Source organism: Hylobates moloch, unplaced genomic scaffold, assembly GCF_009828535.3.
Source record: "Hylobates moloch isolate HMO894 unplaced genomic scaffold, HMol_V3 SCAFFOLD_1, whole genome shotgun sequence".
NCBI lineage: Eukaryota > Metazoa > Chordata > Mammalia > Primates > Hylobatidae > Hylobates > Hylobates moloch.
The window spans coordinates 22,404,235-22,426,708 of record NW_026652276.1 but is presented as its reverse complement, the minus strand read 5'-3'; the positions used below and the strand labels follow the sequence as shown (position 1 = coordinate 22,426,708).

General features: G+C 57.8%; 1 protein-coding gene across 10 annotated transcripts in view; it reads left to right on the top strand.

Moving 5' to 3' along the window:
- The first annotated feature begins 738 nt into the window (after positions 1 to 738).
- The window catches only part of SPEG (striated muscle enriched protein kinase), a 51,456-nt gene continuing 29,720 nt past the window's right edge, over positions 739 to 22,474 (top strand). For 4 of the 10 annotated variants that reach the window (XR_004370260.2, XM_032754397.2, XM_058438136.1 and 1 more), the window contains exons 1-10: positions 739 to 837; positions 1,840 to 1,882; positions 2,748 to 2,777; positions 3,371 to 3,460; positions 3,543 to 3,879; positions 6,678 to 7,978; positions 9,842 to 9,985; positions 10,327 to 10,509; positions 20,594 to 20,769; positions 21,014 to 21,102. Coding sequence is in view for 8 of the 10 variants with exons in the window: in XM_032754397.2 (XP_032610288.1) it covers positions 805 to 837; positions 1,840 to 1,882; positions 2,748 to 2,777; positions 3,371 to 3,460; positions 3,543 to 3,879; positions 6,678 to 7,978; positions 9,842 to 9,985; positions 10,327 to 10,509; positions 20,594 to 20,769; positions 21,014 to 21,102 (2,426 nt within the window). In the remaining 2 variants the exon portion in view is untranslated. The other 6 variants (XR_004370261.2, XM_032754396.2, XM_058438135.1 and 3 more) reach the window with 4 other exon arrangements.

Here is a 22,474-nt window from a genome sequence, read left to right as displayed (position 1 = left end):
TGAGAACACTGGCCAACTTTGTGAATAATGGGGGTACCTCTGTGCACCTTTGGTTGTGTGTGTGAATGCATGGGGGTAGGGGGCCGCGCATGGGACAATCAAGAGGTAAGGCAAGATAAAACCTTCTCTGGCTTTCTTGAGAAGCCTTAGGGTTTTCACAGTCTGAGTCCATGTTAACACGCAGTCCACACCCGCCAGGACCCTTGCCCTGCGTTTGACCTAGGCGCCCCCACCCGGCGCTTTGCCCTTCGGCGAGTTCGGTTCTGCCTGGCACAGTGTGTGTGCGCGCATGTTTGTGGAATGAGCAAGTCGAGATGCTGCTGACCTTCCAGAGAGGCCCCGCGGGAGGAGGTGAGGGTGGGAGGAGGCTGCGCTGGGCTGCCAGAAAGTGGCCTGAGCTAGAGGCCATTGCACCCCTTTCTGTGCCTCAGTTTCCTCATGTGTCTAGGGCTCAGGAGGCAGATGCAGGGTGGGGGTCCGTGGCTCTCGGCGTCAGGAGGTGACCGGTGGTTGTGTAGGGAAGCAGGTGAGGGCCTCCCCGGGGGAAGTAGGGGGACAGGACAAGGAAGGGGCCCCAGGTGGGGTGCAGGCTGGCGAGGGAGGGGCGGACTCCAGCGCCGCCGCCGCCGCTGCCGCCGCCGTCGCCGCCTTACCCCCACCCGGCTCCCGAGGCCCCAGGCTCCTTCCGCCACCCGCGCCGGCTCCCGCCCGCTCCCCAGCTCGCCCCCGGCCCCGCCTCCGACTCCGCCCCGCCCCCGCCCGTCCCCTCCTCGCCCGGCCGCCGGCCCGGCCCCCTCCCCCGCCATGAAGAAGCTGTGGGTGAAGAAGCGTTTCCAGGTGAGGGCTCCGGGGGCGGGCGGCGCCGGGAGGGGGCAGGGAGGCCTGGGCGCCCCGGAGGGAGGGCGGGTCACCGCAGCTGGGCCCGGTGGAGGGGGTGCTGGATCGGCGCCTGCCCCACCCGAGCCCCGCCGAGGGCGGCGGGCCGGGCGCGATCTAGGGGCGCCCGGGTCTGTGTCCTGAGCGCGCAGGCCCCTCCCCGCGCTGAAGGGCAGACCCCCCGCTCCCCGATCGCCCGCAATCCCCGCGACCACCGGGGAAGGCCCCCGCTGCAGCGTTCGGCGTGGAGCGCCCACTTGCTTCTTTGCCACATCTTCTCTCTCCTCTGTCCAACCTCAGCCCCGGGCCCCGGCCCCCTGCCCGGTCTGCCCCAGCCCCCCACTCTGGAGCTTTCCATCTTCCGGAGCTCCTGAAAGCAATGCGCACGGATCCGCGCTGAGCTCAATATATTACCCAAGCCCTGCCCTGTCCTCCGCGCACCTGGGCCTCCTGCATTCGCGAGGCTCTGGCCCTCTGCCCCCATCATCCCTCCCCCACTCCCTTGACACCTACCCAGGTATCTGTCCTCCCCCCAGCAGGAATCTGTGCCCTCGTTCCTCCATCTCCCAGTCACTCAAGCACCCCGCCCCCCGCATCCCCATCTTCTCCTTCTCACTGAGCCTGACTACCTCGTCTTCTATCCTCTTTCTCTCGGGCTGTTGCCCTGGTCCCGGGCTGTGAGCCTCTGTCCGGTGGGATGTTCCAGCTTCCACCTGCAGCCTGCCGTTCTCTCCTTCCTCCCCTGCTCCTCCCAAGAGCCCAGCTGTGTACCCTGGAAGAAGGCAGGGGAGCCATTCCCTATAGGGGAAGCTGGTCACTCTGGGTCTCTGCCCACCTCCCCTCTCACACACACACTGGCCAGGGAATGAGTTTCTGCTTGATGTTGCAGGTCTGGATGGGAGGCACAGGGACCTTAGGAACAAGCCTCCCCCTCAACTACTCATTCTGGCTTTTCTCTTTCAGAAAACCGGCCATTCCCGCCGGGCCTTTGGCCGACTCACCCATGGTGCGTGGACCGTGGGCGTCCTTGCTGTAGCCCATGCCTACTCCTCCTCTTGGTCCCTGTCCCTCTGTGAGGCATTGAGGCCTTGAAGACAGCCCATGAGATGTGGGACCCTCCCACACACCCCCACACTTATCTACCACCCCCCTGACCAGGCCCCCTGTGCCCTACAGCTGAGAGAGGACCCAGCAGCAGGGAGGGCGGCTCACTAGCATACCTCTGCATGGACTGGGTGCCCTGTTCTCCATGTGAGGCCTAATGGGAAGGAGTTCATTGCCATGCTTTGGCAACCAGTACATGGCTCCTGCTTGTCATGGCAGCCAGAGGGAAACTGAGGCACAGAACCCGCTAGAATCTGGGAAAGTTGAAAATACTCCCAGGAACCTTTGCTCCTAACCTAACCACTGGGCATTTTTGAGGACGATTCAACAGTAGAAGAGAGGGACCTTGAGGAAGGTGCCTGTCACATCATGATGCAGACAGATAAGGGGTTGGTTTGCAAGGAGGGGTCAAAGCACAATGCAAATATTGTAATAGAGGGTGGGCCTGACTCCTAATGGGAGGCCCAGGTCTGCGGCTGGACTGGACACAAGCAGGTGTGTGTGTGTGTATGTGGCCAGTGGCAGCACCAGTAAGTGCCAAGGATACCAGAACCACTGGGGCAGCTGGAATAACAAGCCCAAGTATGGGGGTCCCCAGTGCTGGGCACGTCCCAGGTATCTCCCTCCCCACCCATTGCCACAGGGCACCTCTGGGGACTGGGTACCTCACGCCCCTTCTGTCCTGACTGCCCTCCATGCCCTGCCCCACAAACGCTCTGATAACAGTCTGTCCCTGTCTCTCTCCTGCTGCTCCTATGGAAGCGAAGTTTTCCGCTCCTGCAGAAAGCAAAGTTACGGTAGGAAACTGGCTCCTGCTCTAGCCCCCCATGTCCCCCCCTTTCCCACACGGCCCCGGCCTCTCCTCACCCTGCCTCAGCTGTACCCGATGCCTTCCAGCTGGTTTGGGGTAGAGGGCAGGCTGGCCCTGCGGTTGGTCGAGTGCCCTGGCAGTACGACTCTGAGGTGACTCCTCTTTGTTCCTGGGGTACTGGAACCCAGACTTTAGAGCCGTGGAACCTAGGACCTGATGATTTTGGGGCTGCACAGGGGCTTAAGCTTTCACTGACAAGGGGAGGAGGGAGAAGGGAGGAGGCCCTGATAATCCATTAAGATATTGGCAGGCGGGGAGGGGGTGGCAGTTTGGAGGGCCCTACAGAGGTAAACGTGAGTAACCAGGGGCCCAGAGATGGAGCCAGGGCACTGGCATGGGAGGGGTTATCCTGAGCAGCCCAGGCTGGGCAGGGGATGTAGGGAGCAAAAGAGAGGAGGTGCTGGCAGCCCTGCCAGTGATAAGATGGAGCCTGCTGTTGGCAGGGAGGCAGAAGGCAATAGAGAAGAGTTGGAGGCAGAGGGAGGAGGGCCCTGCCCACACAGACCCCTTCTTCTCCAGACTCAGAGACTGCTGAGGATGACATCAGCGACGTGCAGGGGACCCAGCGCCTGGAGCTTCGGGATGACGGGGCCTTCAGCACCCCCACGGGTGAGCTCCTGGGGTGTACAAAGAGCAGGCAGGCGGGTTTCCCACAAGGGGTGCCTCAGTCTCACGGTGCTCCTTTCTCTAGGGGGCTCTGACACCCTGGTGGGCACCTCCCTGGACACACCCCCGACCTCCGTGACAGGCACCTCGGAGGAGCAAGTGAGCTGGTGGGGCAGCGGGCAGACGGTCCTGGAGCAGGAAGCGGGCAGTGGGGGTGGCACCCGCCGCCTCCCGGGCAGCCCAAGGCAAGCACAGGCAACCGGGGCCGGGCCACGGCACCTGGGGGTGGAGCCGCTGGTGCGGGCATCTCGAGCTAATCTGGTGGGCGCAAGCTGGGGGTCAGAGGATAGCCTTTCCGTGGCCAGTGACCTGTACGGCAGCGCATTCAGCCTGTACAGAGGACGGGCGCTCTCTATCCACGTGTAAGTAACGGCCTTACCTGGGCCCGAACTGCCCCATCTCACCACGCTGTCCTGCGCTGCCCTCACTGCTCAGTCAGCCTCCACCCATCACCCTGCCCCATCCATCTCTCTGTGCACTTCTTCACCCCCTGCTGCCACTCCATCTTCCCACACTGCTCCCTCCTCCTCCTGAGCCATCACCGCCCACATCCCCCTGCTCCCACCTGTCCTGGCTCACCATGCCATCTCCATGGTCTCCTGGACCCTGCTGTCCCTTCCTTGTCTCCTCCAATATCTCCAGTTTCTCAGGGGCCCTCTTCTGCCTCACCCATTCAGGCTCCAGTTGTCCCCAGGATCCCTCCCCCCACCCGGGGGCCCCCTCCGTGCCTGCTGTCTCAGCAGCTGCTGCCTTTTCATCTCTCTGCACATTCCTGTTCCCATGTGGGCCTTTTTCTGGGAGGAACAGAACCTTTCCACACGGCAGCTCCCGGGAGAGCAGGAGAGAGCAGGGGAACAAGCCAGCAAGCAGGAGAGAGAAGAGAGTGAGGTGGCCAGGGGCAGATGGGGCAAGGGGCCTGTGAAAGCAGGAGGCCATGGGCTGGGGGCGGCAGGGGGCTGGGAAAGGGAGGGGCTGGAAATGGGGCCAGGCCAGAGGGAGAGGGCGGGAGTGATGGTGGCAGGGGGCTTGCAATGATTTCTCTCATGGGAAACCCCTAAGTCCCCGAGGGTGGGGTTCAAGGTTGTCCCGGGAGGGGGTGTGAGGAGCGGAAGTGTTGGAGGCACTGGAGCCATTTTTGGAGATTTGGGGCTCGCAGATACAGGAAGGAGTGCTATAGTGGAAGAGGGGAGTGGCTGAGGATAGAGGTACTGGGGCATTTGGGGAGCTGAGGGGGGCCTGGTTTGTGATGGGTATGGGTGTGGGGGCAGCTACCACCGTGCAGGAGAAAGAAGGGGCCTGGTGGGGGAGGCTGCTTTGAGGGTGGTTAGAGTAGGGCTAGTGGTGGGCAGGGGAGAGGGCCAGGGCTGGGCCACGGCCAGGGGGAGGCTCCCTTGGCTTATCTTCTTGGCCTTACCCGGTGTTCCTGTGCCCTGGACTTGCCTTTCCCTCCCTGCCTTTCTTTACCAGGCCCCAGCCGGAGCCTGGAGTTGCTATGGCAACTTCGGAGGAACCCATTTCCTTAGTGATGTCTATGGTACAGAGACTGGCCTGGAGCTCAGAGCTGCCGGCAAGAGGCCTCCTCTGCTGTCCTCAATTTCTCTCCAGGCCTCACCCACTTCCCAGAGGCCCTTCCCTGGGGACTCTGCGGCCCTTCCCCCAGAGAAGACACTTCCTCCCTGCAGGTGGCTGGCTGGGGTTTCTGTCTCTCAGGCCACTCTGCATTGCCACCGCCCCTTTTAGCCCCAGTCAGAGGCGGGTCTGTCATGTGGGTGGCTGACTCAGGTAGGCTAAAACATCCTTAACTCGGGACCCCTAGAACTGCTCGTGGCTGGCACCCTACTCCTTGTCCTCCCTTCTGTACCCCTGGAAACCCAGACAGTTTGGAGGGAATAAGGGCTCAGGATTCTGACTGCCTGGGTTTCAATCCTAGCAACAATCATTTCCCAGCTGTGTCACCTTGGTAAGGCACTTAACCTTTTTTATGCCTCAGTTTCTTCATCTGTAAATGGGGGCGATCACAGTTCTTACCTCACAGGGCTGTTGTGAGTATTAAATGACTCAATGCATTTTAAGCACTTGGTACAAGCCTGACACTCAGGAAATATTCAATGAGCTACAGATTTTTATTAAGCTCTCTCTGATGTGTCAGGTATGGTAATACATCTAATTCCTTTTTTTTTTGCTAATCTTTATTTGTGATGTGCCCCCTCACCCGCTCCCCCCCCCCCGTCCCCACAAGGGTCCAGATGGGGAAAACTGAGACCCAGCTCTTGGGCACCAAAGCTCTGTTAAGTGAAAGGGATACTCTGGGGTGACCGGCTCCTTCCCTCCTCCTTTTCTCCCACACTCCCTATTCAGGCCCACTTAGTAGCTATTTCTGAGCTGAGTTATTTCAGAGCATACCCCTGTGGGGGGCCTTCTGTGCTTCTCGGGGGATTTCCAAGGACTCAAGATAGCTTTCCCAGGGGAAGGGCAAGTCAAAGGCCTATGGGGGGCAGACTGAGCAAGGGGAGTAGGAGCCTGGGCATCCCGTTGCCACCTGCTGTGTCCCATCAGTGCTCGTGGTGGCAGCAGGTATAGGCTCAGGTCTACACAGCAGCTAGGGAATCCTAGGGATGGGGCACTGCCCCCCAAAGGCTTGTGCCTGGTCCAGAAGGCTGTTGCTTGGCTTCCAGGGACCACTAGGAAGGGGTGTGCCCTGCTGATGATGGGCAGGGGTGTGGGGGCCAGCTGGGGGCTGGAATGAGTGGGTGGCTGCATTCCTGAGAGCGCCCCTCCCCACCCCCCCTCTTGTCTTCCCTCCCCACTTCATCCTTTGGGTCCTAAGCCTCATTCTTTTCTCTCCCTCATGCTCAGTTCTGTTTCCGCTGTTTCTCGGCTTCCAGGGCTGGGGGGAGGAGGCTGGCCGGAGTCCTGGGGCTGAGTCTGTACCAAGACCCAGCCATTAGCCCAATCTTGTGGTTCCAGAGCCGCCGGCCTCTCCCCAGCACCTGCTCTGGCTGTGCGCTCCTCGTGGGGTGGGGGGTGGGGGGCAGGAGGATCTGGCCCATGTCACCCCCAGCCTGCCCAGCATGCCCACCACCCAATTCGTGTCACAAGCTAAGGGTCTAGGAGAGGAGGCCCCCTGAATCTTCTACCCTTCTCCATCTTGGTTCTGCAGCAGCGTCCCTCAGAGCGGGTTGCGCAGGGAGGAGCCCGACCTTCAGCCTCAGCTGGCCAGCGAAGCCCCACGCCGCCCTGCCCAGCCGCCTCCCTCCAAATCCGCGCTGCTCCCCCCACCGTCCCCTCGGGTCGGGAAGCGGTCCCCGCCGGGACCCCCGGCCCAGCCCGTGGCCACCCCCACGTCGCCCCACCGCCGCACTCAGGAGCCTGTGCTGCCCGAGGACACCACCACCGAAGAGAAACGAGGGAAAAAGTCCAAGTCGTCCGGGCCCTCCCTGGCGGGCACCGCGGAATCCCGACCCCAGACGCCACTGAGCGAGGCCTCAGGCCGACTGTCGGCGTTGGGCCGCTCGCCTAGGCTGGTGCGCGCGGGCTCCCGCATCCTGGACAAGCTGCAGTTCTTCGAGGAGCGACGGCGCAGCCTGGAGCGCAGCGACTCGCCGCCGGCGCCCCTGCGGCCCTGGGTGCCCCTGCGCAAGGCCCGCTCTCTGGAGCAGCCCAAGTCGGAGCGCGGCGCACCGTGGGGCACCCCCGGGGCCTCGCAGGAAGAACTGCGGGCGCCAGGCAGCGTGGCCGAGCGGCGCCGCCTGTTCCAGCAGAAAGCGGCCTCGCTGGACGAGCGCACGCGTCAGCGCAGCCCGGCCTCCGACCTCGAGCTGCGCTTCGCCCAGGAGCTGGGCCGCATCCGCCGCTCCACGTCGCGGGAGGAGCTGGTGCGCTCGCACGAGTCCCTGCGCGCCACGCTGCAGCGCGCCCCATCCCCTCGAGAGCCCGGCGAGCCCCCGCTCTTCTCTCGGCCCTCCACCCCCAAGACATCGCGGGCCGTGAGCCCCGCCGCCGCCGCCCAGCCGCCCTCTCCGAGCAGCGCGGGGAAGCCGGGGGACGAGCCTGGGAGGCCCAGGGGCCGCGGGCCGGCGGGCAGGACAGAGCCGGGGGAAGGCCCGCAGCAGGAGGTTAGGCGTCGGGACCAATTCCCGCTGACCCGGAGCAGAGCCATCCAGGAGTGCAGGAGCCCTGTGCCGCCGCCCGCCGCCGATCCCCCAGAGGCCAGGACGAAAGCACCCCCTGGTCGGAAGCGGGAGCCCCCGGCGCAGGCCGTGCGCTTCCTGCCCTGGGCCACTCCGGGCCTGGAGGGCACTGCTGTACCCCAGACCTTGGAGAAGAACAGGGCGGGGCCCGAGGCAGAGAAGAGGCTGCGCAGAGGGCCGGAGGAGGACGGTCCCTGGGGGCCCTGGGACCGCCGAGGGGCCCGCAGCCAGGGCAAAGGTCGTCGGGCCCGGCCCACCTCCCCTGAGCTCGGTAAGGCCTCAGGGAGGGCTGACAAGGTGCCTGAACCCCGGTCGGGGGGCGTTTGTGGAGAGCCAGACTGCTCAGCAGGAGCGAGGGGTCGGGGATTTCTCCTGGGGCTGCTAGCCGGCTGCAAGGGTGGGTTTGCCAGAGAAGTCACAGACACAGGCACAACTTTGAGTAAAGGACTGTGAAAGTCCTTGTGCTAGGAGTGCCACTGGTGAGGCGGAGCGTGAGTGTTGTGATGGAGGCTAGGTGAGGCTGAGATGTGAGCTAAGACTGGTGCCCAGATGCCTGCCATAGCTCCCCTGGGTCCAGTGGCCTGCTAGGCTGTTGGATCAAGAACCACTACTGGGGGGATGCACTGGTGGGAAACTAAGGACCCCCCCCTCCATACCCCCAATCCCTCTGTTGGGGAGAGATGGTAGATGGTCTGAAATAATTTGCAAATCCCTGTTACAGACACGCTTTGTGCCAGATAACTCTTTACTCTGCCTCTCCCATCTGGGCACCATCCCCTGACCCATGTGTGGCCACCCAGCCTCCCCTTCTAGCCTCCTCACCCCAGGCTTACACCCTACATGGCTGAGCTGACTGTGGTCCCTACACAATGCCTGCCTGTGTGTTGTCTCCCAACCTTCCCATGGGTGATGACAACATCACCAACAAGAGAATGGCTCTGCACCCACCCCTCATCCTGCACATCAACTTGAGGCCCACTCCTGGAGAGGCAGAGGAAGGTGTCCTTGACCCACTTCCACTGCTTCTCCAGAATAGATGCCTCTACCTGCTGCTCCTGGGAGATCCTGGCAGGATCTCTTTCATTGCACTTACTACACTGTATTTTTCTTCGTCAAAATTATTTTGCATTTAAGTATTACCACCTTAGAATCTTTAGAGATAACTAGGCCCCTGTCCATCATTCTCCTGGCCACCATTATTGCAAACACACAACTATGTGCCAGCATTGTGTTAACTAGGCCCTTACAGATGTTATTTCATTTCAGCCTATATGTCAGTTTCAGAGGGTCTTTTCCCCTCCATCTTACAGATAACAAAACTGAGCCTCAGAGAGGCTAATTTGCCCAAGGTTTTGTAGCTAGGAAACAGCAGAATTGGGATTTTCACTGCTTTTTTGGCTACGTACATTGTCCTTTATCTAGCTTACGGAATGTCAGAGTTGGAGAATGCCCAGAGAGAGCCGTGACAGTGGAGTTTGTCATCTCTCTGTATGTATGAGCTTCCTGTAAGCAGGGACCACTGATCCTTCCTCTAGCGTTCTTGGTACCCATACAGTACTCAGTATGCTGGGAGTACAGGGTCACTATTTGGTGAATGGATGAAATCAAATCTGATCTTCGTAGGCCTCTCAGACCACCTACCATTCACTCTTTTGAATCCGATGGCTTCACACATTTGACAATTCACCTCGTGTTGCCCTGTGACACCGCTGTTATTGCTTAAGTCTTGGGTTGCTTTTAGCTTGTCCTTTGTCTGTTTGAAAGCTTGTGCCCCTCCAAGTGCCTTGCATAGGGCCTGGTATGCCGTACACGATGGCTGATATATTAAAGACATACACAGTGTGGTCCTGTCTTTCTCCAGAAGCCAACGCTCTAGTTGTGGATGAAGGTGAGGAACAGCCACACTAACATGGAGTCAAGGCTGCCCTGACCTGTTTTGAGAATGCGCCTTCTGACTTCCTTTGTTCCCTAAGGACATTCAGGAGGCAGACCCTCTTCTCCCCAAGTCCCTGCTTTCTAGAAGCCCCTCTGTCTGAGTTTGGCTTTCTAGGATGCAGGCCACCAGGACTCTCTCTCCCGCTGTCATCCCTGCAGGGATCATGGCCCCTTACCCCGTTATTCCTGTGTCCGGCAGAGTCTTCGGATGACTCCTACGTGTCTGCTGGAGAAGAGCCCCTAGAGGCCCCCGTGTTTGAGATCCCCCTGCAGAATGTGGTGGTGGCACCAGGGGCAGACGTGCTGCTCAAGTGTATCGTCACTGCCAACCCCCTGCCCCAAGGTGAGCTCCAGCACTGGGCCAAGGTGAGGTTGAGGTTGGGAGGGGGTGTGTGAGAAGGGAAGGGGAGGTTCCCTCGGACTCCTCCAAGGGAGGGGTGGGAAGGAGGGGAATTATCCCCTCCATGGGGGCTGCCCTGACTTGTGTGTGTGTTCGGGGACATTTCTCAGGACCCCCGAGAGAGGGGAGGGCAACCTGAGCTTCCCAAAATGAGGGCGGACTCTTCTGGATTCCCTGGGGTGCTGAGAGGTTTGGGCTCCTGTGTGGTGTGTGGGGTAAGAGTGAGAGATTCTCAGTGGGTGCCTGTGGGCCGTGGTGAGCCGGGTCCCTGTGCCTCCCCACAGTGTCCTGGCACAAGGATGGGTCAGCGCTGCGCAGCGAGGGCCGCCTCCTCCTCCGGGCCGAGGGTGAGCGGCACACCCTGCTGCTCAGGGAGGCCAGGGCAGTGGACGCCGGGAGCTATATGGCCACCGCCACCAACGAGCTGGGCCAGGCCACCTGTGCCGCCTCACTGACCGTGAGACCCGGTAGGGAGCCCATCAACCCTGGGGCTGGGTGGGGGCAAGCCGTGACTCTTCCCTGGCCCAGACCCCAATCCCCCTCCCTTCCCACTCTCAGCCTTAAGCTTGGGCACCCCGCCAGCGTACGCAGGCCATGCAATCCCTTCTGGGTGTCGGCAGCTCTGGTGAAAGCATTTTAAATGGCCCTGGCCTCAGGGCAGAGGCCAAATCCCCAAGGCGCACACAAGGCTGGCCAATTCATGAAGTCAGTGAAATTTGTGTTTAGCCATCCTCTAAATGCCATCCTCCCATGGCATTTCCCTGAACAGGGTCCTATGGGGAAAGCAAATTGTCCTTGAGTTTCCAAGAAAAAGAATCTCTCCGCTCACAGGGCTTAAGAGCCACCACAAGCCTTCTGAAGTCATTTCCCCTGTAAGACAGTCCCCCCTCCCAGTAAAAAGGGATGCTTTCGAGTGCCACAAGCCACTTTCCCCCTACTTTTCTTGAACCCAAAGTCGTAAAAAGGGTACAGCCAAGAGCACTTCTCAGGGGCTGGCAGTGCCGAGGCCGCCTTGTTTTCTATTTTTGTGAAAGCCCTTACTTGGTGTCAGACTACTTTCTTTGGGATTCAGCCCAGTTTCTTTCTGGCTCAGCTGGATCAGTGTCGGTGCACATGGCCAGTTCAGCTCATTCAGCTTGCTGGGCCTGACAATGCACTGACCCCGGGCCTGGGGTTCGGGGAGGTGAGGATGGTCAGGGGGCATTACAGAAGGAAAACACACTCAACCCTCAAGGGGGTTCCCATTGGGTGACCAGACCTGGATCAGAGGACCTAGGTTGGGGGACAGTGCGGAGCAGATGAATCTAGTGCCGAGGACATCCGAGCAGTTGCTTAGTGTTCTGGGATGCCTGCGCTGAGAGACGTTGGCGCCCTGAAGGAGGCTGGGATTTAGACCGGCACGGGGAAGGCGGGACATGCCAAGAGGGGGAACAGCACATGGTGTTCTGTCCCTTTCTTCCATGAAGTGATGCAGGAGACAAGATGGCAGAGCCTGTGTGCCTGTCCCAGGGCCTCAGCACCTGAGCAGCGAGGGAGTTCTTGATGCATCTGATCACAGTCTTGTGCTCCAGTAGAGCCTTTGGTTGCACAGTCTGGCTTGTGCCACTGCAGGTCTTCATCCTCCTTAGCTGCATATCCCTCCCAGGGGCCCATTTTCCAGGCTTTCTCCTCCTCCTACCCCTCCTACCCCGCTGAATCATGCCCATCCCTCCACCACATGCTTCTGTCCTTCCATCACCTCCGGGATCTGGCTTCTGACTCAGCTCCCAGCTCCCCTGAGGGGGCCCAGGCCTGGCTCCAGGACTCCAGTCAATACCTGGCTTGGGCTGAAATTTGGCGAGGGTTGGGATGGGGGGTGCCCCGATACTGACTCAGGGCCATTTGGGAGCCTTTTACGGTTGGAAAGGCAGCTTGGGGCGAGGCAGTTGTCAGCCCTTGACTGAGAGTTCTGTATTTGCGGCATAGAACCTCCTGAGCTTCAGTTTCCTCATTTGTAAATCGGAGATAATGACACCGTCCTCATGGATGAAAGCGAATGTGTGAACGAGGTTTATGAACTGTAAAGCTATAGACAAATGTTAGTTGTTAGCGTTATTAACGGGTGATGTTGTGTACAAGAGCTCAGGTTTCTACAAGGATCTGGGAAGTAAGTGCCTGATCCTTCTCTGTCCCTTTCTTCAGCCCATCTGTGCCTTGGGGACTCCACCTCTCCCCTTGGAAGGCCCATATCCTGCAGACCCTCCATATTTTTCAGCCCCTGTGTCCTCAGCTCATCACAGCATCTCTGCACCTCTGCCCTGGGGAGCCAAAAAGCCTTCATCGCATTAGTCTGTTGCATCAGGCATTGCAGCAAGACAGCCACCTCCTTAAGTCAGGCTGGCTCGGGGGCCCCAGGGCCTGGGGGGCAGGCATGTGGGTCCAGACTTGGCTCTGGCTGTTGTGGAGCAAGCTGACTTTCTTACCCTACAAGGCACTGTTTAGTCCAGAGTGGCTGGATGGGGGCCAGTGGACTTGAGAGCAGCAAAAGTGGGTGGAACCTGGGGATGGCACAGACATCTGGCAAGGGGTGGTCCCAGGCCTTGAGTCTGCAGGCAGTGAGGGGTGGGGCCAGGGGAGGCAGTCCAGCAGTTTGCCCGTGGGCCTGGTGGGGAGCAGGTAGAGGGAGGCAGTGGGCAGTGTATTGTGGGCAGTGTATTGTGGGAAGAGGCCTGCATGCAGCCACCGCCCTCTCTTTCTCCTCCCCCTCCCCGTCTTGCTCTTCACCCTCCCCCTGCCCAGTGCTATGGTAACCAGGGCTGGTTGCCCAGTCCCCTGTTGGGGTCCACCCCAACAGGGCCTGCTTTTGAGGGCCCACAGATCTCAATTCCTGGTTGGGAGCCATGGTAACCAGGGAATGGATAACTAGAGAATGCGGCCCCATGGACCACGGTTTAGGGGCAGGGTCTGTGCGGGCAGGAGCTGGTCCTCACCAGTTCCCCTGGTCCCTCCCACCCTTTCCACCCCACTGAATCATTCTGTTGAGACCACAGCCGTTCTCCCAAAGCGGATGTGTGGATGGGGGCGGGTGGCTTGGGAGTGTGAGAAGTGTGCTTAACCAAAGCAAAGCATTCCCCACCGCTGCCCACATCCATCGCACAAGTATTTATTGAGTGCCAACCAGGTGCCAAGTGCTACAGCTCTCTAAACAGTTTCTTCTGTTTGGAGGGTGTCATAGACTTTCCCAAGCCCTTTCACATCTCTTTCCTGGCGATAACATTGTGCCATACATATCCCTTGGAGGGACGTGTGGCAGGTGGGGACATTCTCATTTTACAGATGAGAAGACAAAAATATGGATAGAAAAGTGAAGTAGAGCTAGCACCAGGCCAGCAGCCTTTATTTAGCACTTGCAATCTGCCTAGAGATGTTATCAGCAACAAGTGATTTAGGGTGATGGAAATAACTGCCCATGAAGCAAATAAACTTAGTGTGGGGTGCAAATAAAAGTACATGACCAGGCCGGGCGCGGTGGATCACACTTGTAATCCCAGCACTTTTGGAGGCTGAGGCGGGTGGATCACCTGAAGTCAGGAGTTCGAGACCAGCCTGGCCAACATGGCGAAACCTTGTCTCTAATAGAAATACAAAAATTAGCCAGGCGTGGTGGCATACGCCTACAATCCCAGCTACTCTGGGGGCTGAAACAGGAGAATCACTTGAACCCAGGAAGTGGAGGTTGCAATAAGCCGAGATCATGCCACTGCACTCCAGCCTGGGTGATAAAGTGAGACTCTGTCTCAAAAAAATAATAAATAAATAAATAATACATGACCAGTTAGCACTTATTGAGTGCTTCATATATACCAGGCCCTGTGTTGATCTGATTATTTTGTTTAATCCAGCCTTATGAGCTAGGTTCTATTATTATGCCTATGTTACGGATGAGGAAACTGAGACTTGGAAAACTTTAGCAAATTGCTCTCTGGACACAGTGGCTGACACCTGTAATCCCAGCAGTTTTGTCTGGAGCAGCACTGATCAATAGACATTTCTGTGATGATGGAGATGCTCTATATGTGTGTGGTCCAGTATGGTAGCCCTAGCCACATGTGGTTAGTGAGCCCTTGAAATGCAGCTGTGGTGACTGAGGAACTGCATTTTCAATTTAATTTCATTTTAATAACTGCGTTTAGATAGTCTCAGGTGGCTAGTGGCTGCCTTCTTGGGATGGTCAGCTCTAGGAGCTTAGGGCCAGCTGGAGGCTGGAGCTATGATTTGAAGCCCTATCTCGGTCTCTCAAGCCTACACTCCTAACCATGACACTGTCCCACCCCCCTTTCCTGTTGCTCTGAAGAAGTTTGAGGTTGAGATGGAACTGAGCTCATGAGCTCACTGGGAGGGCACTGGTGATGCCCTCTGTGGATGGGTCGGACTAGGGGCTTTCTCTCCTTCCTCTGTTGACTCCCCACCTCCAGCACAGCTGTGGTCCTTTTGTTTCCTTGCATGCCTGATGTGAGCACACCCAGCTTCCCCACTGTGTGCCCCGAGAGGAGGCCCTCTGGGTGCTGGGCAGGAGGAAGTGGGAATATGGGAGGCCCCATGGGCCTGGGCCTCATGCTGCCCACCTCCAGTCCTTCCCTCAACTACACGTCTCCTATATTTGAGCCCAAGATTCTTGCATTTTCCAGCCAAGACCTTGGCCTCTTCATTGTACCTTAGCTGGTCATGGTTTTCTTGGCTGTAAAGTGAGGATCTTCATACCAGACAGGCTACCTACTCGGTGAGATTCCTGAGGGTCTGTGAGGAGGGCGAGTTGGCTTAGGACACTTGGGACAGAGGATATAGCTCATCGAAGCACATTCTGGTCCCACTCATAGAATCAACATGACCACAGCAGAAAATAGGTTGTTTATTGGGGGCCATGAAAACAAAAACAAGGAAGAAAACCTTAGCATCCATGTCAGTCCCTGTCTTCTCTTGCCCCTGGTCTCTGGCCACCTGTGGCGTAGTTGCAGATTCTCCTTTGTGATGGCAGTGGCTGCCGATGGGGAGGATGCCACATGGCCCCCATCATCAGTCCTCGATGGGGGTTTGGGCAACACCTGACAAAGCAGTGTGGCATGGTCCCCTTGCCCAAACTCAGCCCTTCCTCTACCCTCCTGTCTGCCAGAAACAAGCCTGCCTGACAGGTGGCCTCCCCGAGGCTGGTACCTAGAATGGGGGCCATCACTCACAGCCTGTCAGAAGAATTGAGAGCTCATTTACTGTTGTTGCAGCCACTTTTCCTCACCTGGAGCAAACTAACATAATCATATGTAAGAAATTAATCATGACCAGGCGCAGTGGCTCACGCCTGTAATCCCAGCACTTTGGGAGGCCAAGCAGGCGGATCATGAGGTCAGGAGTACGAGACCAGCCTGACCAACATAGTGAAACCCTGTCTCTACTAAAAATACAAAAAATTAGCTGGGTGTGGTGATGGGCATCTCTAATTCCAGCTACTTGGGAGGCTGAGACAGGAGAATCACTTGAATCTGGGAGGCAGAGGTCGCAGTGAGCCGAGATCACACCATTGCACTCCAGACTGGGCGACAGTGCGAGACTCTGTCTCAAAAAAAAAAAAAAAAGAGAAAAGAAAAGAAAAGAAAAGAAAAAAGAAAAATTAATCACTTCTGGGGCTAGGTCAGGCTGACCATGTGAAATGATCTGACGGCTTGTACATTTTGAACTAAGCCTGAAACATTCTCAGTCCAAGGGGAAGCATTCATGTCAGCACCCTGTGGAAATGCCCACCTCCTGGCCAGCCGTGTCCTCCCTTTCCCTGACTTTTTCACAGTGGGGTTACCACAGCAGACATTTCAAGAACTGCCTGGGGAGGACCTATTGAAACAGCATATGTGGAGGGCCAGCTGGGAAGGGCCAAGCCACAGGCAAATGCTGGCTAACTTGCAGCCTATCACTCCCTTCCTCAAGAATCATAAGGAGAAAAAACCGTTTATGGACTGGGTGCCGTGGCTCACACCTGTAATCCTAGCACTTTGGGAGGCCAAGGCAGGTGGATCACTTGAGGCCAGGAGTTTGAGACCAGTCTGGCCAACATAATGAAACCTCGTCTCTACTAAGAATACAAAAATTAGCCAGGTGTGATGGTGGGACCCTGTAATCCCAACTACTGAGGGAGGCCGAGGCAGGAGAATCGCTTGAACTTTGGAGGTGGAGGTTGCAGTGAGCTGAGATTACACCAGTGCACTCCAGCCTGGACGACAGACTGAGACTGTGTCAAAACAAAAACAAAAACAAAAAGAATTGTAAAGAGTCCATCTTGCCTACAGAGTAAAGGCTGCACACCTTCGGGTGGCCTCTACCATCTGCACCCATAGGGCAAAAGGAGCCAGAGGCCTGAGGCTGGCCCTCGGGTGGCAGTGGGAGGCACCTGCTTGAACAGTGGATGCTCCACTCCTTACTTCTTTACCCAGTTTATAGACAGACAGTTGAGCTATAGTCCTCTGCACACATGCCTTTTGCTTCCAACTTTTCTGCATGCACTTTCCTCTGCCGGGAATACTTTTCCCTTTTTCCTGCAAACTGCAATTCCAATACTGCCTCTTCCTTCAGTTCTCTCTTTTTCCCTGGGCCAAAAGTCATCTCCCACCTTCTGTACTCCCACGCCCCTTACCTGCTGCTCTCTTGCTACCTCATACTTCCTGCTTGCTCTTATAGTCACTTGTGTATCTGGCTTGTCTTCCCCACCACCCAGAAGGCTCCTGAGGACATGACCATGTCTTTGCCACTCCTTAGCACTGGCAGCTGTGCCTGGGGGCCCTCCTGGATGGTTAGGGGCTGTGTGGACTGCAGAGCTGTATGTGAGGTGGCAGTGAGTAGGCAGAGACCCCCATGACTTTTCAAGACCTTGAACAACATGAGTGACACACACAAGTGAGGCTAGGCATGACACCCAGCCACAAGGGTCATGAGGCTCTGCCTATGAGGGGAGCTTGGGAAAGAGACCATGGAGCGGTGGTCCTCAGAGTGGGGCCCCCAGACCAGCAGCATCAGCATCACCTGAGTATGTGTTAGAAATGCAGTTTCTTTTTTTTTTTTTTTCCAATAAGCGTTTTGCACTCTTAAGAAATGCAGATTATTGGCCCCAGCCCCGACCTACTGAATCGGAAATTCCGTGGGTGGAGCCCAGCACTCTATGGTCTAAGGAGCCCTCCAGGTGATTCTGATGCACAGAAAACCTTGAGAACCACTGCCTTAGAGTTAGAGATTGTGCCCAAGATGGGAGACTAGGTCATGCCATGGGAAGCACACGGGCTGTGCAGCCAGACCTCCTAGGTTCAAAGCCCTGCTCTGAGGTTGACTGGACCAGTGAAGAGGGGCTTAGTGATACCACCTCTTAGGGCTGTCCTCCTCCCATAAAGATCAGCAGTGGTCCCTAAGCTTTCATGTGCCTAAGAGTCATCTGGGATGCTTTTTAAAATGCAGTTTCCTGACATCTCATTTCAGAAAATCTAATTCTGCAGGCTGGAGTAAGGTTGAGGAATCTATATTTTAAATAAGCCCGAGGTGGTCCTGATGGGAGTAGGTCAAGTAACATTCTGAGAAGCCCTGAAGCAAAGGGCTGTGTGTGATACCTTTTATGTACTAGATATTCGCAGTGGTGGCTGCAACTCTGTCTATTGTGAGAACACATCAGGGGACACTGAAACAGTTGGGGCCGGTGGATGTGCTGGTCTGAGGAGAGGGAGTTCCCTGTGTGCTTTCCTAACGCCAGTATTTTCATCAAATGAGTTTGACCTGAGAGTGATGTTGAAAGGGCAGACATGAGCATGGGGTCAGCGTGGGGGCTTGGGAGCCAGTGTGAAGGGGCGGTACTTCCGTGGTGGGTTGTTCAGGGCCATTGAGTGTATGTGCCTCTTAGGTTTAGGGGGGCACCTGCCCCCTCCTTCCTGGCTGATGTAACTGTGTTTGCCACAGTGAGAGTTGGGCTTGTGGGTGGAGCAGGGCTGGGATGTCAGGGACTGGTTCCAAAGATGGTTTTTGCTATGGGGCCAGGGAAAAAACTAGGTGGCACCGGATTCTGGTATGGAGCCTCAGGAATCCTCGATCAGCTTCCTTGGTCACTCACTTTTGGAGGTATGGAGGGGCAGAGGCTACTGCCTTGTCTGGAAGAGGCGTGGGCTGCTCTGACAGTCTCTCTCTCCAAGGGGCTTGAGGATGGGGGCTCGCTTGCTGGCTGGGTGCCCTCCAGCATGCTGTTCCCCTGGACACCACCAGGGGTCTCTGAGGCTCCCTGCAAACCTTGACCATCTGGCCTTCAGCTCTGCTTCTGCTCCCAGTCCCTGGGCCCGTGAGCCGCCTCAGTACTGTCCAGCCTGGAGGTGACCCTGGGGCAGGACTCCAGGCTCCACAGAGGGGTAGGACCGCCCGCCTGCGGGGCTGTGCCTGTGATCTCAGCATCAGCTGCCTTAAGCACCAAATGCCATTCCGACTCTTCTCCCCAACCCTACCTCAAGACAGCCAGCCTGAACCGTGGGTCCCTCCTCTGCCTGGCCCCCAGCCCTCCTTCCTTACTGGCCATGCTGGGAAACACAGATCATGGCTTGGGAATGTGGCCCCGGGTTGGGGGGTGAGGTGATAGGAAGAGGGAGAAGGACATGTGACCCCTGCTCAACAGCCTCCTTCTCTCAGGCTCTGTGTCCAAACCCCTTCCCCATCCCAGATACAAATGGGTTCTCATGATAAGGGGCCACTTGGGGGAGGCAGCCCCCGCTGTCCTCCCTAGTGGGGCCAATGGGTGGCGGGCAAGTTGCCAACAGGTGCCCCGGCGGTATGGGTCGGAAGGCTGGATGTGGCCTTAGGCCCTGTGGTGGCTGCTGGCCAGACCTTCCATGGCAGGGATGAGGGGGCAGAGGTGGGATTCTGGGCCCCCTCAGATTCTTCCCCCATCTCTGTGAAGGAGGGCAAAGATCTTGACAGTTCTCTGATTTTCAGGGCCAAAGAAAACAGGTATGCCCTGGCTCTGTAGTATTTGAGGCTCGTTAGCACATTCCCAGGTCAGGGATCTTGGTGGTTCCGTCAGAGCAAGGGGCAACACAGGGAACATTTCCCACGGGCACCTCCTTTGGTGGACATGTCAGAACAAATGGGTCAGAGCAAGCGTCTCGATTGGCACAGCGCAGTGCCACCCCTCCCCTGTCTTTCTTGGGGACGGAGGCCCCACACCTTGAGTCAAGGCGCCGCAGAGAGGGCTTTGCTCTTGTCAGGGTCTGAAGCCGTAAGGAGAAGAAAGGCAGGTCGCGCGGCTTGGGAGTGAGCAGAGTGGCTAAATCCAGACGGCTGCACTCCGCCCTCCCTCCCCTCTCCCCTCTCCTCCCCCTCCACACCAGGGCCCAGGCTGCCTGTGGTCTCAGCAGGCACCACCTTCCTAGCCAGCTGCCTGCCGGCCTGCCATCCAACCTCCTCCTTCCCCTCCTCAGGCGCCTTCCCCTCCCCCAGGGCCTTCTCCGTGCAGGGCCTCAGCTGGGTCAGCCGAGTGAGTGGGGCTGGGCGGGCTGGACAGGCCGGGCTCCTGCTCCCTGGGGAGCCACGCTGGGGTGGGCAGTGGGCAGGCAGCAGGAGGGCCTGGTGCCAGGGCAGAGCCTTCAGGACAGGCACAGGCTGGGGTCTGTGCAGAGCCTTGGGGTGAGTTGGGGTACAGCCCTGCTGAGGGCTTGGGGTGGGGGGACCCCGGGGAGATGCCAGGGGGCTGTGGCAGTTTCATGTCTGTATTTGGCAGTCGGATAGGAGCCAGCTCAGCGAGACTGGGACCCTGGCCAGTTGCAGGGGAGGGCGTCAGGGCCCTGGGGACACCCCTCCCCCAAGGCTGACTCTGGTGCCCCCCTCCTCTTCCCCAGGCTGAGCTGCCCTTTTCTGTGGATGACTCCAGCTCTGCTTTCGTATCCCTGGAGCGTTTGGGGGTGCAGGATGTAGGGCCGTGGCCAACAGGTGCCCCTGGGGTTTGCACGGCAGGAAGCTGAGAAGGGAAAGGGGGAGGGGCAGGCTAGATGGTGCCGCCTCATTGGCCCTGGACCGAGGTCGGGATGTGACTTGTCTGCGGTGTGTGTTCCTCTGCACCAGGCCCAGCTCGCCCAAGAAATGGGCATCCTAGCCATGCTGGTCCAGGGTTCCATAGACCTGCTCCCGCTGCTTTTGGAGCCTGCAGTTGGTAGTTTAGGTCCCTAGTCCATGTCAGGAATGTGGGTTCCCTGCTCCAGTGGAATTCTCCCACCAGGCCCAGGAGTGGCCCCTCTGCTGCCAGAACCCTTTGCCCCAGGCCTTTCCCTAACGGTGTCCCCTCCTGGGAGGATCAGCAGGGTCAGTGTTGGCAGAGCCAGTGGCAGAGGAGGTTCCGGGGGCTCAGGGAGAGGAAGCAGCTGGGCGAGGTCGCAGGAGCCTGGGGGTGAAGTCAGGGCAGGGCCAGCCTTCGGGGAGCTGCCCTAACTCCTGGGCTCTGGGCGACATTCCAGCCAGCTCTCCCAGGCTCTCTGCTCGCCTTCCTCCCTGGCAGCTATCTCTGTCTCTCTCCAGGTGGGTCTACATCCCCTTTTAGCAGCCCCATCACCTCCGACGAGGAGTACCTGAGCCCCCCAGAGGAGTTCCCAGAGCCTGGGGAGACCTGGCCCCGAACCCCCACCATGAAGCCCAGTCCCAGCCAGAACCGCCGTTCTTCTGACACTGGCTCCAAGGCACCCCCCACCTTCAAGGTCAGACCCCTGAGGCTGGGGCCCAGCCTCCTGTGTGCCCCTGTTCCTTTGGGTGCCCCCTTGTTCTTGGGGCCATGCTTAGGCACCAGCAAGACCTGGAACTTTGCTCCCATTCAAACCCTCTTACCCAGAGCTAGTCTCAGTCTGGCTGTGGAAGAGTCCTCCATCTCAGATTCCACAGCCCTCAGGACCCAAGGCTCTGCCCCGACTGTCTTCCCCTGACACTTTGGGGTACCCCCTTCAGGTCTCACTTATGGACCAGTCAGTAAGAGAAGGCCAAGATGTCATCATGAGCATCCGCGTGCAGGGGGAGCCCAAGCCTGTGGTCTCCTGGTGAGTAGCCACACTTCCCACCACCCACCAGCGACTCTATGCCAGGCTTGGCTCTGGGAGGTCTGGCTTTGGGTGGAAGGAAATGGAAACTTGGTGGGCTTCCCCATGATCTGCCTCAGGGGCCTCATCTCAGGGACAGCAGTGTACTCCCCCCGGCACCCCGTCCCTTGCCCCATGTTCCAGGCTTATTTAGGGCTTCCTTTTCTGGGGAGGGGTTTGGGTCTCATGTCTGTCCATTTGGGATAAATGGCTGGGTGCGGTGGCTCACGCCTGTAATCCCAGCATTTTGAGAGGTGAGGCGAGTGGATCACTGGAGGCCAGGAGTTCGAGACCAGCCTGGCCAGCATGGCGAAGCCCTGTCTCTACTAAAAATACAAAAAATTAGCCGGATGTGGTGGTGTAAGCCTGTAATCCCAGCTACTTGGGAAGCTGAGGCAAGAGGATCACTTGACCCTGGGAGGTGGAAGCTGTAGTGAGCTGAGATCACACCATTGCACTCCAGCCTGGCTGACAGAGTGAGACCCTGTCTCAAAAACAAAATCACCCCCCTCCCAAAATTAGCAAGGAGCAAGACATTTCAGAGGCCAAGGAAGGAGGATTGCTTGAGCCAAGGAGTTCAAGACCAGCCTGGGCAACATAGTGAGACTCTGTCTCTACAAAAAAATTTTTTTTAATTAGCTGGACGTGGTAGTACATGCCTGTAGGCCCACCTACCTATGAGGGTGAGGAGGAGCATCACTGGAGCCCAGGAGTTTCAGGTTGCAGTGAGCTATGATCACGCCACTGCACTCCAGCCTGGACAATATAGCGAGACCCTGTTGCTGAAAAAAAAAAAACAAATGCATAACAATTTGTTTCTGAGCTGCCAGCAGCCCAGAGTTAAATGTGGGTCTAAGCAGAGGGGCCTCGCTCATCCCGGGTGCCTGGAACATGGATTACTCAGCTTGCTAATTTTTTATTGGTTTGAATTCTGTTTTTAATTTTTAATTGATTGTCTGGTCCCCACTGTGATTTTTTTTTTTTAGATGGAGTTTCACTCTTTGTCACCCAGACTGGAGTGCAGTGGTGCGATCTGGGCTCACTGCAACCTCCGCCTCCTGGGTTTAAGGGATTGTCCTGCCTCAGCCTCCTGAGTAGCTGGGATTACAGGCATGTGCCACCACACCCAGCTAATTTTGTATTTTTTGTAGAGGCAGGATTTCTGGTCAGGCTGATCTCGAACTCCTGACCTCAGGTGATCCACCCACCTCGGCCTCCCAAAGTGCTGGGATTACAGGCATGAGCCACTGTGCCCAGCCCCCACTGTGATTTTTTTTTAACATTGTAAGTTTTTTCATATCCCTTTTGGGAAGTGGGAAAGCTATCTGTCCAT